Source organism: Microsporum canis, genomic scaffold (assembly GCF_000151145.1).
Source record: "Microsporum canis CBS 113480 supercont1.6 genomic scaffold, whole genome shotgun sequence".
NCBI lineage: Eukaryota > Fungi > Ascomycota > Eurotiomycetes > Onygenales > Arthrodermataceae > Microsporum > Microsporum canis.
Genome location: NW_003299164.1, coordinates 97,188 through 114,567, shown reverse-complemented (window position 1 = coordinate 114,567; position 17,380 = coordinate 97,188). Strand labels below are relative to the sequence as shown.

Below are 17,380 nucleotides of genomic sequence, written 5' to 3'. Positions count from 1 at the left end.
TCGATGGGAGGAACAGGCATCAACAGACAAGAAGATACAAACAGATCAAGGCTGCTCAGATGCAGGTAGCTGGCGTACTTTCTGATCTCGCGTCGCTGCGAGCTTGTGTATGTAAATGTCCATGGCCCAAGTCTCGCCTTGTTAACATCGCATTGACAAGATACGTCTAGGACCACGCAGATGCGCTCTCTTTGGTCAACATACATAAAGCTGTGCTAGATACCAAACCAGCTTCATCTCAGTCGGACCCTAGAGCCGGGCAGAGTCATGGACAGTCCCAGAACCAGGACGTGCAGAGGGCAACGGAACTTGTTGACCTGCATAGAAGCATGAAGGAGCATCACATCTATCGGAATGGCGGAGTAGACGCTGGTCTTCATCAGGCACGGATGGACGTGGAGGATGTGCTGGCGAAGCTGGGCCGGTCATGATATATACAAGCGCCCTCTACTGTTGAGATATTTAAATACCCTACATGGAACAACTTCGATATCCTTAGAAACTATGGATTTGTCCCTTTTGCAAAACTACATATATACGCCTTTCCGGTGTTGGCACAGCAAAGATATTATTATGACAAGATAAACACGACCGACGGTGGTCAAAAAAACTATATACACACCCATACCAATCTATACGGCCGTAAACTTCACATATATGATCATCGATAACTCTCATGTATAGCTTATGATTAGCATCAGTTCGTACCTAGGATACCATCTGTGGTGTATATGCACGCGGCCGTTGTTTTTTATTTTTAAGTATTCTGTATGAGAAATATACTCCAGCAGCCGTTGCGATAAATCCCAGTATACCAACTACTATACCCAATCTCTCCGCCTCGTAGTTTGTCTTTGCCTTTCGAAGGCCCCTTCATGTTGTCTGAGGAGCTAGAGTAGGAGTCCTGTTCACCGGTAGCTTCTGGTGTTTCCTGTGGAGAAGGGTGCTTATATATCCTGCACTAGTGCAATAGTCCGTATAGATACCGACAGCCCAAGTGACATCGATGCTATTACTCGAACAAAACTTATTCACGCAAGACGGAAGGTAGGAAGTGGCCGTAACCTGTAAGTCCACTCGGCAGAAGAAGTCATTCATCACAGCAGAAGGACAGCTCAGCTCATCTGCAATCCGAGTAGCAGCATCCCAGTAACCGAAACAGGAATGCCGGGGCGCAATCACGCTGGCTGCTATATCTTCCATCTGATCGAGAGACACTGGCCCATCGGCGCGGACTGATGAACAGAAAAATGGTGTAGCAAGGAGGTAGGGCACAACCAGGAAGAGCATAGTGGGCAAGATGCATAAAAACTGCCACTGTGGGACTGTGTGGAAATATGGCGCCACAAATCGCATATATACAGAGTGTGTATATGTATATAAAAGGCAGGTTTGGCGAAACATGAGCTATGATCTATTATTACCCCTTTTTCAATAAAAGAATATATACTATGTATATTCTCAGTATATACTCTGCTGCTGCATCTCGTATGCCCAGGGGTAGTGGTAAGCCGCAAATCCCCGTAGTCACCATGAACGCCACTGCAGAGGACAATTCTATATGCACGTATAGGGATTTCTGCGGAGGACAACCGCAGTAAATACGAGCGTTTTGCTCTCAAGTCCGTCCATACACAGTAGATATTCCACAGCTTTGCTGCTCAGACAGTAAACAGAGGGCTAGGGGTATCAGCATCTTAGTCGTTTGACGTAGGGAGAATCTATGTTACGGGCTTCCCGTTCCGACCTCGGACGCCTTCGTCAAGATATGTATATCAGCCTTGGACGGCCTCGGAGAAGGAGGTTGGTGAACGAGAGTCGACCAACCCAGAGTGAATAAGGCTGAGAACAACATGACCGCCGTAAAATCCATTTATACCCCCATCCAATGCTATGTTTAGCATGTCCAACACGGCTTCTCATAGCCCTTGTATCCTTGACGGTTCCTCTCTCATGGTAGTTCGCAAGCGTTTAGCTCTCATAAAGCGCAAGTAAAAGAGAAGAAGCGACGTTGTGAACCTGCTGACGTAAGGTTCGGGCTTTTGTTTCTCCGTCGTTTTCACTTCGGGCGCGTCGAGCAGCGAGAGAAGAAAGATAATATTTGCAGAGACGACGAGGTTGAACCGACACTCGACACCGTTCACTCCAGCGTCGGTGGTAGTGGGAGTTGTATAGCACATGTCACTGCGTACTCCTCTAGATAGCTGCGATCATGGACGCCAAACTGCTCAAGTCGACCAAGTTTCCACCGGAGTTCGCAAAAAAGGTGGACATGACCAAGGTCAATATCGAAGTAATGAAGAAGTAAGTGCCTCAACTACTATACTGTTTTTATTCAGGGTGATACTGACGTAAATTCTCTAGATGGATTGCTGAGAGGATATCTGTCATCTTGGGAAACGAAGACGACGTCGTCATCGAGCTCTGCTTCAACTTACTTGAAGGCTCACGCTATGTATGTGGTCACCTTAAATGTTTGATGCTACCTCTGAGAGAGCCACATAGGGCTAATGCAATGCTAGCCAAACATAAAACATCTACAGATCAATCTTACGGGGTTTTTGGAAAAGGATACAGCGAAGTTCTGCAAAGACCTTTGGAACCTATGTCTGAGCGCCCAGGATAGCCCCCAAGGCGTGCCCAAGGAGTTACTCGAGGCCAAAAAGCTCGAATTGATGCAGGAACAGGTTTGTTCTTTAAGGAGTGGCTGCTGTATCAATAAGCGTTGCTGACATCGATCCCAGGCTGCTGCCGAAGAAGCACGTCGTCGCGAAGAAGCCGAACAGGCTAGGGAACGGGACTTGGAGAGGATTCGACAGCGCGAAAGAGACAGTCGTGGTCGTGGAAGAAGGGGTCGTGGTGGTCCGTCACGAGGCATGGACCGTTATGACGCGCGAGACTCCCCATCGCCGCATAGACGGAGACGGAGCTCACCGGATTACCGCGATGCGCACACACGCCGAGGAGCAGACATATATGTGCCTAGTGGTGGTAGAAACTATAGACGGGACGATGCCAGAGGGCGTCGATCGTCGAGACAGCCTTCCACTTCTATTTCTCGCTCTCCGTCCCGCTCCATCACACCCCCGCGTCGACGTGACGGAAGATCTCCTGAAAGACGAAGAAGACGATCACCCAGCAGCTCACGCTCACCGTATAGGCGTGACCGTGGCCGGAAAAGAGGCCGCAGCCCTATCCGTAATGACTCCAGGTCCCCAACCCGCTCGCCATCCAGAAGAAGGCGTAGAAGATCGCGAAGCGAAAGCTCCACCTCTCCGCCACGTAACCGCACCTCGAAAGCTCGACGTACTTCTTCATCAAGATCCCCCTCGAGGTCAAGTAGCGAGGGTGATTGGAAAAATCGACGCACGCGGAGGAGATCCCCCTCGTACCAACAAGGGTCTAGACGGGATGAACCAAGAGCTGATATTGCTAAAGATCGCAGAAGCCACGACCGCCGCCGCCTAAGCCGAAGCCGAAGTCGAAGCCGCGGAAAATACCGCCGGAGACACCGCTCCGGCAGCAGGTCATCTACCAGCAGCTCACGCAGTCGAAGCAAAAGCAGAAGCAGAAGCCACAGCAGGGGTGACCGGAAAAGACACCAGTCCATTGAAAGATACGCCCCAGCTGGACGCAGGTCGCGCAAAAATAGCTCTGTCCCCTCACCCGCGCAAAAGAGACAGAAGATGGCTGATTCAGATGGAGAAACCGCCAGAAGTTCCCCTCAACCCGCTCAAGATAAAGCTACTAAAGATAATGACACACCGGATAGGCCTTCATCTACTGACGAGGTGGGTCGATGAACATGTTGGTACTCATTCCTCTTCATTCTCATGTTTGTCAACAATGATCCAGCCTGGGTTGTATATGTCATTCCCGATTAGGTGGGCTGACTGTTCTGTCTCTTTAAGCGTCCGCCGCAGCCTTCAATATCACGGCTTAACTCGACCGAACTCCGAGAACGAATTCTCAAGGAGAAAGTCATAGCCATCCGCAGGATGAGTGCAGAGAAGGCCGCTGTCAAATCATCCTAGGGTCTTGATGATCTCATGAAGGCGGTGCTTGGTCAGTCTCTCTCTTGCTCACACCGACCAGAGCTTTTTTCTTCTTTTATTCACGATTCACGTTTGTTATCTTCCGTTCTATTATATTAGGAAGAGATAGATATCCAGGACAAGACCCCCGGGCTCTGCCTTTTCTAAGGCCATCTTTTCAAGAAGCACCCACACAACACGATAAAGATCAATAAACCTATATCGCGCTCTGCTCTTCTCCGTGCTGTAACCGCGACAGACCCGTAATCCCGTCTATAGCTCGTCTTCATACGTATCTATATAATGCTACTATAACTCGTTGCTATGGAAACGCTTCGTTTACCGCAGTTCACGTGAGTTTGCTCAACTTCAACTTCCAGCTTTCCGGAAAAAAGAACAACTTCAACTCTTTCAACCAACATCGAAAGCTAGCGAAGAACGAAACTCCCAAGTTTACGATAGAATATATAATACCGGTCGATGCATACCAGCGCATCCCATACATAGCACCATGGTTTCTCCGACTCCGTTACCAACGGGTCACCGCAAATTCGTTCCCAATTCACGCGTCGCATCTCAGCCAAGTTACGATACTGCATCCCAATGGCACTACAATTCAGAGGTTCCAAACATGATACAATCCAGGATGGAGACAAGATCTCGTACGGCGCATGCAGATACCATTCCTCTTGGCGATAGTTCAGACGATGAAGCCCCAGAACCCATCGCCTTCAGCAAGTCTGTACTAGCTATTCTCACGGACTCCCTACCCCAGGAAAAACGAGCTGGAGCTGCCGCACCGCAGAACGGATCGTCAAGCAAGAAGTGGGATGGAAATTCACCTCGTGGTAGTGAATCTTCGTTATCGTCGCGAAAGGGTGATAGTCGAGGAGGCTCGACAAGTACCAGCCGAAACGATGGAAGCGATGCAATCACACCCGCTCCTCGACAGCGTGTGGTCCGTGTATCGCGGCCTCAGTCTGCGAATCAAACACCATCTCCCCCAAGACTCTCGCCAGATCGCGAGGGCAAATCTAAGGATGACAGTCACCATGAATCACACTCTCCACTAAGACATAGAATGCACGTATCAAAGGATAGCGCTGCTTGCGAAAGAGCAGGGGCAAGAAGCATGTTTAGGCCAAGGAAAAGTGACGAGGTTATGGGCATGCAAAGCTCTATCAGGGTGAAGCGCGTGGGCAAGCTGACTGGCGAATTTCTAAATGGCCCTGCTCGGAGGGGAATGCTACCCCGACGTAGCGAAGATCAACAGTACTACGATGAACATGAGGATGTCGCAGGCAACTCAGATGCTGAAAGGGCAGAGGAACGGCATCGTCATAGTCCTTCTCCACCAGCATTTGAAACTGCTGGCGTGGGAAGGCAATCTCCCATCGGATCGAGCCAGCGACGCCAATCTCCAGCCGGAGTTCGCACACCTCCACATCAACCGCATCACCATGATGAATCATATAGCAAAGAAAACAAATCAAAAGCTCCGCGTGTCTCAAGCCCAGTGTACCCTACCCCAGGCGTAGGAGCGACGTCCAGGTCAACTCCTAGGGAATCGGCTCCTTCAGCTGATTTTCAATCATATCATATTCCTCCATTATCGCGATTTTCTGTAAACCGTGACCAGGAAAATGAACCACCACCAACTTTCAAGAAATCCAAAGCTCAGCACTTTGATATGCTCGATAGAGCCGACAAACACTCCCTCAAACATGATCAAGTCCGGAATTCCCATAAATCTACCCCTCAAGACTCCGATAGGAAACCACTGGGAAACAAGAATGCCAATGTTCCCACTCCTCACAGAGCTCCTCCACCTCCACCGAAGATGACTGTGCTTGAAACGGCTACCGCTGCAGCTGGAGCATCATCTTCTTCCAGTTCTCGACGGAAAAAGGCAATAGTTACTGTCAACCACAAGGCCTATACCAGATTAGACTGTATAGGTCGAGGTGGGAGTTCCAGAGTGTATCGAGTCATGGCAGAAAACTGCAAAATATTTGCCCTAAAGAGGGTAAATCTAGAGCATGTCGACCCCACAAACCTTGCTGGGTATAAAGGAGAGATCGATTTGCTTAAAAGACTGGAAAAAGTCGAGCGGGTGGTACGACTCCTTGACTATGAAATAAATGACGAAAAGGAAACACTTAGTGTACTGATGGAGATGGGTGAATCAGACCTTCACACCGTGATGCGGCTTAAGGTAAATGCGGAGGATTCGGTATTCGATCCCTCATTTGCGCGGTTTTATTGGAAGGAAATGCTTGAATGTGTGCAGGCAGTTCATGAATATGATATTGTTCATGCAGACTTGAAACCAGCAAACTTCCTTCTTGTGAAGGGAAAACTTAAATTAATCGACTTTGGAATTGCTGATACCATTGAGGATCATACAGTCAATGTCCACAGAGAGCATCAAGTCGGCACTCCGAATTATATGGCCCCCGAGGCTATCATCGACTATAATGCCACCATCGGTCTCCCATCATCTGCAGGCAAAATAATGAAGATAGGGAAACCAAGTGATGTATGGAGTCTGAGCTGCATATTATACCAAATGGCATACGGCAGAGCTCCCTTCGGCCACCTAGCCAAACAAATGGAACGTGTTTTATGTATAGCCAATCCAAAAGTGGCCATAGAATATCCTTCCACCGGCGTTGGCGGCGCTTTAATTCCACAGAGCCTCATACGGACTCTTAAAAAGTGCCTTCAGAGAGATCCCTCGCTCCGCCCAACCACGACACAGCTTTTGGATAGAAAAGATCCGTTTATATATCCTCCCGCATACCCTGACGGTGCAGTGCCTGTGACTCAGGAAGCTCTCGGAATGGCAATGGCTAAGATAGTCAACCATTGCCGGTTGCATGGTATTCCAAGAGATGAAGAAGTAATAGGATGGTCTGCTGGGCTTTTCCAGAAATTACAGGCCTCAGCTGAGCAAGGCTATAATCCATGACATTCTCACTCTTCGTATTATATTGTTCTTTGGAATGTGCTTGGTGTTGGGGTTTATTTGGGTCAACAACATGACATTTTGATATCAGGAGTAGTTGGTGGTTTGGGATTTACTGCTGCGTTGGAGCATTGTCTGACTTACCAGTTTTATATCCTCTTTGTTTTTTTTGTTTTATTATTGGGGATTAAGTATACCACTACGCCGCTACGGACCGTTCTATCTCGTTAGTTTATAATCATGACATTGTATACATACATTTCTCACATTTCTACAAGAGTTTCATTTAATTGCGTTGGAGTGTCCAGTCACCCGACTTGTTCAATTGTTTAAAATACAAGTGTGAATATTTCCGTATCTTATGTCAATCCCACGCAACGAATAGAAAAGAAAAATCGATATTCTCCGTGTAGGATATTGTACAGTTATGCATAAAATACAATCAGTGGCATCCCACCCTAAGTTCCAACACCCATTATATAGTATATCTCGGCCGGGATATCCCCCATTTCCCAATGGGAACGAAAATCACTCAAAGGTCCAAAGTGGTTTCATTTTTCCACTATCTTAGCACCTTCTGCAAGCAGTTCATCGAGCTGCTTAACTTTGACATCCACCACCTTCAATATTGTGTATTTGTGTTTGCTCTTGACCCGTCGTACATGTCTCTGTCTCCTCTTAGTCTTCTCCTTGATCCGTATGGGCTCGGCTTCCACTCCCAATACGCGAACTCTGCATTCGAAAAGTCTTTCATCGAGATAAGGTGCGCCTTTAAGCGTAAAGTCTCGCGAGCCTATATTCGATGCTCGATTTAAACGTAGGACGTCCCCTGCCTGGACATTTGGCATGCGGAAAGGCAGCCGAAGGGTATCACCCGCTGTGAGTAGGTAGGGCCTCGCGTGCAGGTGAGCAGTTATATAATGTGAAGGTTGAGAAGCAAGGTCTGGAAGAAGGGTCGTGATTGCGGGTGTGAGTTCTAGAGGACTGCTGAATGTAGGCGGTACAGGTGGTTTCGCAGACGGGATCGAGGTAGAAACCACTTCGGGGACAGAGCTGGGCGGAAGATGAGAAAATCGCTCAGGGGTTTGTATTTGATCCTGAGGGGGTATTTCGGTTTGTGTAGCTTTGAATTGAGCGCCTGTTGTAGCTTGGTGTAAGCACCGATTGCTGGTAGAAAGGAGCGATGAACTGGTCGGAATCGATGAGATTGCCCGCAATTCGCGGACATTCCGCAGAACAGCCCTTGAAAACATCACGACGCTGTTTAAAAACGAAGATGTGGACGTTCAATTGATTTGCTCTGCTTTTTCTCTTCGTTCTTCAATTTTGATTTCTTTTGAAGGAGAAAAAAGTTCATGAAAAGTCATGTGATGTTGTATCATCACGTGATCACCTTATCGATCGATGAAAAGAAAAAAAATACAATTTGGAGAATTTGGGATAAAAAGCAAGCCAAAACACACACGGCGGCAACAGGAGTTCAAGATGGTAAGATATTGATGGTCGCGTTATGTTATATATAGACTGCTAACATTGAGTAATAGCCGCAAAACGAGTTCGTTATCCAATATTCCCTTGTTTCCCGGTCCATGTAACTAACAAGAATGCGGGCAGATATATCGAAAGATGGCAGAAACAACATGGGCGGCGGTACGTTTTGTATCTTCTATGACTTTGAGGGTTCTCCTTGTTCCATATAGGCAGACGTTGGGGTCGATACTGGGCCGTTTCAAGGGAAACCCCGATTCTTGTGTGTTTCTGCTAACATCGCATTTAGCCTCGACCACGAGGAGCGTACCCGAAAACGTATTGCCCGTGAATCGCACAAGCAATCGCAGGACTCCCAAAATCTCAAGGGCCTACGGGCTAAACTTTTCCACAAGAAACGCCATGCGGAAAAGATCCAGATGCGGAAACGCATCAAAGCTCAAGAAGAACGGAATGTCAAGTCTTCAGGCGAACCAAGCGAGCCATCGTCCACACCACTGCCAAACTACCTTCTCGACCGTTCGCAACCTACAACTGCGAAGGCTTTATCCAGCGCCATCAAAGACAAGCGTGCTGAAAAGGCAGCTAAATTTTCTGTTCCCTTGCCCAAAGTTAAGGGTATCAGCGAGGAGGAGATGTTCAAAGTTGTCAAAACGGGCAAGAAAATCCAAAAGAAAGGATGGAAGCGAATGGTTACGAAGCCTACCTTCGTTGGAGCGGACTTCACCCGTCGACCGGTCAAATATGAACGATTCATACGCCCCATGGGCCTTCGCTATAAGAAGGCCAATGTCACTCATCCAGAGCTAGCTGTTACCGTCCAATTGCCTATTATTAGCGTGAAGAAGAACCCCCAGAGCCCCATGTATACGCAGCTAGGGGTTTTGACTAAGGGAACCATTATCGAAGTCAACGTGTCAGAACTAGGGCTTGTCACTACGGGAGGAAAGGTGGTATGGGGTAAATGGGCACAGATCACAAATAACTGTGAGAATGACGGATGTGTTAATGCGTAAGTTCAATCATTCTAACGTGCTGCAAGATGGAGGCATGAACTAATGCGAAATACAGTGTTCTTCTTGTTTGAAATACCCTCTGTTTTTCTTGGTGGCATATCTCTTCCCCACCTCCCTCCCCTTCTATCCATCAAATTCGTGCAGGATTTCTGGTTGTATCACCTGCTGAGTTCATCACGGCGGGCCCTCTCCGCATATTTGCGTGGTGCAACTGTTCTGGCAACGAGTCAGGTGAAAGTAAAATCTCCAAGTCTTGACTGAGACATGGGAAGAGGGCCATGTAATAAATCTTGTCATAGAGTCTGGCGTTACGGAGAAAAAGTCCGGATTGTTTAAAAATAAATAAAATCAAGGATGCAACCTGGAACTGCCAGCAGCTGTGGCTAACAGGGATATAAACTTAACAAGTCACTGCATACCTGCATGTTTTGAACTCTTTCTCAAAGAGTGTTCTTCCCAACAGAGCTATCAAATATATAAAGGTTACTTGTATACTGAGTAGACAATACTTTGAAAAGACATTTCCATATGTAGAAGAGTGAGACATTAAATACATTAAAGAAGATACCGCCATATTCACGTATAACCCAAAAAGAATAAAACACCAAGAAAATACAGCATGGGGAACCTTAGTTCGTCAAAGTCTGTCGAGCCTTCAATCGACCTCTGCCTTCTCCGTAATCACGATTGGTGCTGGCGCTGGATGCAGATGCTGCTGGAGATATCAAACCAGATTTTGTAGACGAGAAACCAAGCCGTGAATACATCCCATTGCATACTGGTCGATGTTCGTACTCATCTGAGCCATAATAGCTGTCTCCATGGCGTGAGTCGTTACGAGGTCCCGCAGATTGCTCACTGAGCCGGGTACGTCTGCAGTTCATCATGTCCACATCCGGCGAAGGAGAGAAGGATGAACTGTTCATGAACTCTTGAAACCCTGGTTTCTGCGGTTCATTAAGTAGCAGTCTGGCCACTCCGTCAAGGCTACCTATTGCAAAGTCCAAAAATTCTGCATGCTTTCGATTCACACCCAGCGTCCATCGATATTCCCGTAACCGGGATTTGTAGAATTCTTCCTCCTCCTGGGTATGTGCCGTAGTTCGCAGCAAGACGCCAAATGCTCCAATGAGGGCAAAATTCGTTTTTGCAGCAGCAGGCCAGAATGCTCGCAGGTGAACAGGTCTCAGCCTGTTTACAAAGTCCATAGCAGATATGAGACGAGTTTTCGCCGCAGAACGACAGATATGTGCAAGATATTGGTCAGTTGTTTCCGGCGATATAGACCGTATAATGCACCTGTGAAGAGCAATTTCAGTTGCAAAGTATGCTAGATATATTCCACCATTGGCACCAGCCTCCATCACACAATCAGAGTCTACTTTCAGCTCAGCGGGTAATTGGGCAAACCAGTCCTTTAGTTGGATTTGAATGGGTTTCGCCTTTGATAGAATAGTATGGGTAAGCTGCTCGCGGGTTGTAGAGAAGTTTCGGTTAGCTTCGAGGGTATAGAAGGATTCAATGATATCGGATAGAATTCTGGTCAGAGCAACGAATTGGCTGAAGTAGACGTAGCCAAACACAAGGTCAGAGGGCGATGAAGGGGAAGGAGAAGAGACAAAAGAAGCACCATGAACAGCTGAACGTGTGGCATTATCAAAATCATCTAAGGTCAAGTCCGTTACTGTCCAATTGGACACGAATATGTGTGATGGCCGACTATGCACTAATGCACACCATTTATCTTGCATATATAAAGCCCATGCTAGTCGTTTCCTCAAGCCTTTCTCCCAGTATGCCATCTGCCATCTAGAGCAGTCCTGGTGCAGGCCTAAGTCGAACCCTGCTGTCACCAGCTGGGCCATCAATCTAGGAGTAAAGATGGATGACTTTTGGGAGAGAAGCAGACCAGCCTGAAGCGTGTCTAGATCAGGTTGAGAAAGAGACTCGTTCAGAGACTTACAAACCAAAGCCTCAAGGCCAGCAGCATCCGGTGGGCGCAGTGTTTGTATTCCGGACTCAGGTTCCAGCCACTTCAAGGCCGCAAGATATACCGTCCCTAAAAGGAGAGCTGACAGACCCTTCCGCTCCCTGTAAGCACTTCGGAAACTGTCTTCTAGGATGATTGGATATGTCGGGTGAACGTGTTTAAAGTATTTGTCCACCAAAGTCGGCCCAAAGGGAGTAACTAGGTTTTCTACCGTTTCCAACGAGACAGAAGAATCACCAGCTCTCGTAAGGCAGCCCTGGTCCGATGCACTTTGTATCCGAGCTGCTGCTACCTGAATCTCGTCGTTCCAGTCCCGTGGGAGAAAGCCGAGGAATAGAGGCTCTATCTCCATAGCCATGCTATTATGGAAGCCTGCCGACGGTGCTTCTCTTGAACAGTTAGTGTTGATGGAAGCTCTGCGTTGAGAGTCCGTCATAATTTCAGACATGGGAGATGGCAGGCTATTCCTTGCTTGTCTATTAGATTGCAAAAGCAACAGATACCATGTTAGCAATTGGCTGTAAATCAGAGTGATGCTTTTATTCACTCTCAAATGGCGTGGGAATACAAAGAATTTTGAACATGAAATGGGCGGCTACCTCTTTACATAGCTGGCATCTCTTAGACCGGAGTCATCATGCTTCCGTTTTCCTACGTGGTTATTTATGTTGGATGTACATTCCTGGTAGCGGAAATCACACGAGTGACATTTGCTGGCATTTTGTTTCATGGCGCAACGAGTCGTCCTCCGGTAGCAGGGCTCACAAGAATTTATGACGGCATCACTTGGTGGAAAAGGGTTCGCCAGAGATGAACTTGCGGAGGGATTCGGTGACCGGGAAAGGGAAGGAGAGCGTGTTTCTGATTGGGATATAGATACGGGTGATGGGCGATTAAGAGGGTGATGTCTGTTTGGTAGTTCCTGATGGGTTTTCGCACGAGTAGAGCGTGGTGGATTGATACCGGCGGCTGTGGCCATAGTAGGAATGGGAATATAGTGGTATTATCGTCAGTCTCGAATGCCTGCTTCTTGTTTCTTGGGCTCCTGCAAGGTGCTTTTCTTCCTCGTGTTCCACTTTTATTTGGGCTTTTGTTAGTAAAGGGGGTATAAGTGCACTCTGCAGAGGGTATCTTGCGGCCGTGGAGGATGGAGAATGATAGATATAACAATTATCGAGCGAAAAGTCAGAGATTTGTCTGTCCAGTTCATAAAACTCTCATATATTCTAACTGCTTTTGGCCCAGGAAGCACGGATTGATCTCAAAATGTTTACCAAGTCCTGTTTGGCGAGGTATGATATGAGGCTTCACGTCGGCACCTCCAGTTGCATCTCAGACTGAATACCGGAGGAAGAAGTGTTGAATTTGAGATCCTCCAAATATAAATAGCTGGAGCAAGATTTTAATTAAGCTTCCTTTCAACACTTCTCGCACGGGCACCTTGCAAACAACTTCCTCTATTCCCATTATTAATGGGAATAACGGAATTAGGGTTGAACAGCATTTTCCAGGACGTAAGAGGAAATATCTCCTAACGGCCCAAGCTTTTGCAGCAAGTTTTAAGATGGGTTGTTTAATTTAATTACCGGAGCTATGGCACAAAAGCGGTTTATTGGAGACATTTTACGGGGTGCTGCGACGAAGACATGCTTGGAAATGTAACAGTTGTAATTCAGGTTGATAAGCATAACTTCTCCTATTGGACTTTTTTTCTGCACTAGCGACTGGGATGTCTATTGTGCCAGTGAATGGCGTGGGCTTACTTAATATTTGATACATAATAGCGTCCTTTGCCCCTTGTTGACGGGGATTTCACTGGTGGAGAGAGGCTGTCCCAAAGGGAGTGGTTATCGAGTAGAAATAGCTTAATCAGCAGGTTGATGTCCAATCAAAGTTGTCGGATAAGCTCAAAAGTTACACACTGGCCACTTAAACCTTGAGGCTTAAATATGTTTCTATTTTTAGGATATTTGACGTAATGAAACCGGTAAGTCAACCACTATTTTTTGGATGCCGAAAATGGGCTTGGGCAATTTCTATTATACTCAAAGAGACAAATGCGTAAAACCAATTGAACAACGTAGGACCGAAGAAATGCAGGTGTTTAAAAACAGGAAGAGGAGAAGAAGGGAAAGGGTAAGAGAAAGGGTAAGAGAAAGGGTAAGAGAAAGGGTAAGAGAAAAGAAGAGCTGGGAGGAAGCCTGGTGGTAATGAGCTAGAATTTATTCAGAAGGGCTATCCTGGCTAACGGCTTAGCGTTAATAACCGCCAACCTTTCCCCGGGTAATATCATCATACATCACCCACTCTCCGTATTCGGGGAAGTTGTCTAGGTCACCCTTACTCAAGGGCTTGACATCACGCCTGGCAGCACGAATCTCCAATCCTTTACCCCCATTGGAATCGACAATGTCCTCAGTTGGAATGACATTGCCCTCTTGATCTTGAATTTTCCATGTGAGGAACTTGCTGAGTACAGGGACAACAATATCATCATCCAAGCCCAAAATAGTGCTGGTGGACAATAGTGCAGCTAGGGCGGACGAAAGTGGAATTTCTCCACTAACCATGCTGGGTTCGGACATGCCCATTCCTTGAACGAATGCACCATAAGATCCGATCAAGTTGGATGCATAACACCAAGTGCTCGCGTCCTTTGGCGCATCTCCCATAAAGAAGTGAATGCTAAAAGGTTTACCCACGGCAGCCCTAATAGTTTATAGCATTAGCACTCAAATGTACATCTTCCCCAGTTTTCCAAGCTACCTCAACTTACTTGTTGACCTTAATTTTAACAACCCACTGCTTTTTCATGTTGTTGACACCCCATTCATCGAACATTTCCAAGCTTTGACTAATAGAGTCACCGATAGCCTCAACAATATCGAAGGTATTGTCTAGTAGGGTCTCAAGGCGGGTACCTGAGATACCGTTCGATTGGCTTTTGTTGTTTGCGTGGGTGTATCCATCGGATCTGAGAGCGCGACGGTGAACCGTTGTCCGCTTCTTGGGCTGGCTTGTAGGATTGTTGTACAGTTCATTAACGTGTCGTCGAACATTCTTTTCTAGATCGGCCTTGCTGACGCCCCAGTCTTCAACCTCGGGATAAGTGTACCCAAAGGTTCTAGTGTACCGTGCTGTGTTTGCGGTATAGTACGTGTTTTCATTGGCGTGGAATGGGTACAAAGCTATGCATAACAAAATTAGCGTTATGCGCCCCTTGATCTTAATTATAATGGCCAATAAACTTACGCGAGTTTCCATCTTCGATAGTTCCTGGTTGAGTGATATACGATCCACCGCGGTTTGGAATTGGCTGAACATATGAATCGGGATAGATGGCTTGCCAAAGAGCGATGAGGCGATCAACGTTCCTGTATTAAGTAAGATTCAAAGCTCATTTCAAGGCCATATACTAATGGTAACACTCACGCATGATGAAGCCAGAAAATTGGATCGTAAGCAGACCATGGGACATAAGTCATGTGTCCCTGACCACCAACCAAGCTGTGAACATATCCATGCACGGTCTCAACGTTATTGTAACCGTCACGGTCTGGCAATGCTTGAGTTGAGAAAGTGCTATAATCAGACTCGCCACTAAGAAGCTGGTAAATGCTGGACCGAAGGCTAAACAGAATAAGGTATAAGTGGTTAACTCCATACTAACGCAGTTGTCTCAGGTAAAAGTTCAAATAAGGTGTCCTTACGATGCACCGTTGGATCTCATCGCTCTAGTCGCTCGGTCATTCTGGGATTCTCCATTACCGTCCGGGTATCGAGTAGAATGCGACCAGGATGTAAACTACAAGTTAAACACCATCAATAAATATCTCCATTAGTTAATGGGAAATGGGCAGCCTACCGAATCAGCAGCTGGGAAACCTTTTTGGACAGACGGGTCGAATTTGTACTGATACAATGGGTTGTCGATTTCCTGCATACCCGAGGGTGTGTTGATGTTGATTTTGGAGGTTGTCATGGAGCGAGGGACTTCCGGATTGCTCGCCCAGTCCCAGTATGGAATTCGTAGTGTCTTTGCGGCGGTAACATATTGGGCACGTACATTCTGGGGATAGGAGGCTGCGATTTTCTGTGCGTGAGTCCAGATCATTTCCTAATTATCCACTTGTCAGCATCCACTAATCTCTATTTACGTTATTTGATTGTTGTCTTCTAACCTCGTGAAGAGCCAAATAAGGCCTGTGCCAGAGAGGGAACAGTGTTGAATCATGCAAGCAGTATCCCTGTTGACGAGAGGATTGCATACCCCCGTCCCATGGCCCATATGGCAAGCCATGAACACCTGATTATAATGTGTCAGCAGTCAAAAGAGACTAATTGGACTCCCGCTGGCTACCTACTTGCTATAGAGTAGTGACTGCGAATATCCTTCTGATCAGTGTTTTGGAAATCCCGGAGAGCTTGAACATAAAGATCGAAAGCTGGTCCGGAAAATTCCCATGATGCAAGATTTTGCCGAGCGGGTCTTTGACCAGTGCTTTGGTTAACTCCTTCCTGGACACCCTTAACCAAGACGGTAGCGAACGTTGGTAGAGTTGTGCACAGCAAGAAATAGAGGACAGTAAGTCCTCTCCATAGGGAGCCCGCCATTTAGACGGGGTTATAGTCCTTCAGGAGTAAGTGATCTTGATGAAATAAAATTGATAAGAGAAACGAATGGAATGAATAAATAATATATAAGAATGGTAACGATTGTGGTGAACAGAACGGCCGATATAACGAGTGAAAAGAAGGCAATTCAGCTATATAAAAAGAGGGAAGCGGACGTGTCAAATAAAGGGTAAAACAGAGACGCAAAGAATCAAATACTGGGAAGACGAGGGATAACGGTCTCGACTAGCCTGTAGATTCGGAGGTCTAACCCCAGTGACAAGCCGGGATGAAAAGCATCTGTTCTTTGGGGCTGAGAAAATTAAGACATTTGTTATTAGGCTTCAGAGGTGTGAAATAATGCAACCAGTCTTTGCTGGAAAGACTCTAAAAATACCCCCTTCTCGGCAGGATGCGCTGCATTCGAAGATCGTCGTGGCGGCAAAGGTACGTACATACATACAACAAAATGTATGGAGTACCTATTGTGACTATCTCGTTTAGCGACGAGGGGCGTGGAGTAAAAAGCTGTCAGGAAGCGAATGAACTCTCTTATGCTTTCCGGAATTGAACTTTTCCAGCTTTTGTTTTCCCCCTCAAACGTTATTGGCAACCAGACTGGAATTGCTTTGTACCGAGAAACGAATGGAAAATTGTGCAACTCCTGCATCGAACGGGGGGTGGAGTACAGCGTGCATCTATACCACTCAAGTACTCTACCCAGTGCTTCGTGCTCCATGAATCCGAATTGAAAGACAGAGTACTCCGTGCTTGGCTACCAAGAGCGGAGTGCAGAGGTATATAACCGGGGATAGTAAGGGGCCATGGGAGGTTTTGGGCCTTGTAAACAAGCGTTCTTCAGTCTGCTCGACCCCTGACTCAAGAGTCTTGCATCGAAAAATGTCCCCACAGGGAAGTGTTGCAAATCCAAAAGATAGATCGGTGGGCAAATTTAATCTAGTTGCTGCCCCTGTTCTAGCGCCGCTGCAGATGTGGGAAGGTTTCACGGCCGGTAATTGGATGATTCCTGTGGGGGGGCCCTTTAGTGCCGAAAGACAAAAACCATTTTGCAAGTCTGCAAGCCTGCAAGCCTGGAGCTGTCGGGATGAAGTCAAAATATATTGCAATTTCCTCTTGTATTATGTATAAGCCGGGGCGAAACAAGGCGAGCATAATGGAATATATACGGAGTATGTAAGAAGAGTAGGAATCGCCTCGAAAGACACTGAATTCGATATTCGCATACTGTACGAGATGGCAGGGAATACAG

The 17,380-nt window shown here is 46.9% G+C and overlaps 8 protein-coding genes across 8 annotated transcripts; 4 read left to right on the top strand and 4 right to left on the bottom strand.

Annotated features, from left to right (window-relative positions):
* Nucleotides 1-59: 59 nt before the first annotated feature.
* On the top strand, nt 60-431 carry MCYG_06169 (uncharacterized protein; the record flags this gene model as incomplete). Its single annotated transcript, XM_002844159.1, has 2 exons — nt 60-107; nt 171-431. The coding sequence occupies 2 exons, from the start codon at nt 60-62 to the stop codon at nt 429-431; spliced, it is 309 nt and encodes a 102-aa protein (XP_002844205.1).
* Nucleotides 432-873: 442 nt separating this feature from the next.
* MCYG_06168 (uncharacterized protein) lies at nt 874-1,290 on the bottom strand (the record flags this gene model as incomplete). The annotated part of the gene is made up of 1 exon (XM_002844158.1): nt 874-1,290. One exon carries the CDS (start codon nt 1,288-1,290, stop codon nt 874-876), a length of 417 nt encoding a protein of 138 aa, XP_002844204.1.
* A 922-nt stretch (nt 1,291-2,212) lies between these two features.
* Nucleotides 2,213-4,034, top strand: MCYG_06167 (serine/arginine repetitive matrix protein 1; the record flags this gene model as incomplete). The annotated part of the gene is made up of 5 exons (XM_002844157.1): nt 2,213-2,304; nt 2,365-2,455; nt 2,523-2,687; nt 2,745-3,791; nt 3,912-4,034. The coding sequence occupies 5 exons, from the start codon at nt 2,213-2,215 to the stop codon at nt 4,032-4,034; spliced, it is 1,518 nt and encodes a 505-aa protein (XP_002844203.1).
* Nucleotides 4,035-4,545: 511 nt separating this feature from the next.
* MCYG_06166 (serine/threonine-protein kinase MPS1) lies at nt 4,546-7,005 on the top strand (the record flags this gene model as incomplete). The annotated part of the gene is made up of 1 exon (XM_002844156.1): nt 4,546-7,005. The coding sequence occupies one exon, from the start codon at nt 4,546-4,548 to the stop codon at nt 7,003-7,005; it is 2,460 nt and encodes an 819-aa protein (XP_002844202.1).
* Nucleotides 7,006-7,553: 548 nt separating this feature from the next.
* On the bottom strand, nt 7,554-8,255 carry MCYG_06165 (YmL49; the record flags this gene model as incomplete). Its single annotated transcript, XM_002844155.1, has 1 exon — nt 7,554-8,255. One exon carries the CDS (start codon nt 8,253-8,255, stop codon nt 7,554-7,556), a length of 702 nt encoding a protein of 233 aa, XP_002844201.1.
* A 351-nt stretch (nt 8,256-8,606) lies between these two features.
* Nucleotides 8,607-9,506, top strand: MCYG_06164 (ribosome biogenesis protein NSA2; the record flags this gene model as incomplete). The annotated part of the gene is made up of 2 exons (XM_002844154.1): nt 8,607-8,652; nt 8,737-9,506. The coding sequence occupies 2 exons, from the start codon at nt 8,607-8,609 to the stop codon at nt 9,504-9,506; spliced, it is 816 nt and encodes a 271-aa protein (XP_002844200.1).
* Nucleotides 9,507-10,135: 629 nt separating this feature from the next.
* MCYG_06163 (nitrogen regulatory protein OTam) lies at nt 10,136-12,475 on the bottom strand (the record flags this gene model as incomplete). The annotated part of the gene is made up of 3 exons (XM_002844153.1): nt 10,136-11,430; nt 11,470-11,972; nt 12,096-12,475. 3 exons carry the CDS (start codon nt 12,473-12,475, stop codon nt 10,136-10,138), a joined length of 2,178 nt encoding a protein of 725 aa, XP_002844199.1.
* Nucleotides 12,476-13,754: 1,279 nt separating this feature from the next.
* On the bottom strand, nt 13,755-16,110 carry MCYG_06162 (tyrosinase; the record flags this gene model as incomplete). Its single annotated transcript, XM_002844152.1, has 8 exons — nt 13,755-14,205; nt 14,273-14,684; nt 14,749-14,870; nt 14,929-15,126; nt 15,207-15,301; nt 15,362-15,613; nt 15,654-15,802; nt 15,861-16,110. The coding sequence occupies 8 exons, from the start codon at nt 16,108-16,110 to the stop codon at nt 13,755-13,757; spliced, it is 1,929 nt and encodes a 642-aa protein (XP_002844198.1).
* Between the last annotated feature and the right edge of the window lie 1,270 nt (nt 16,111-17,380).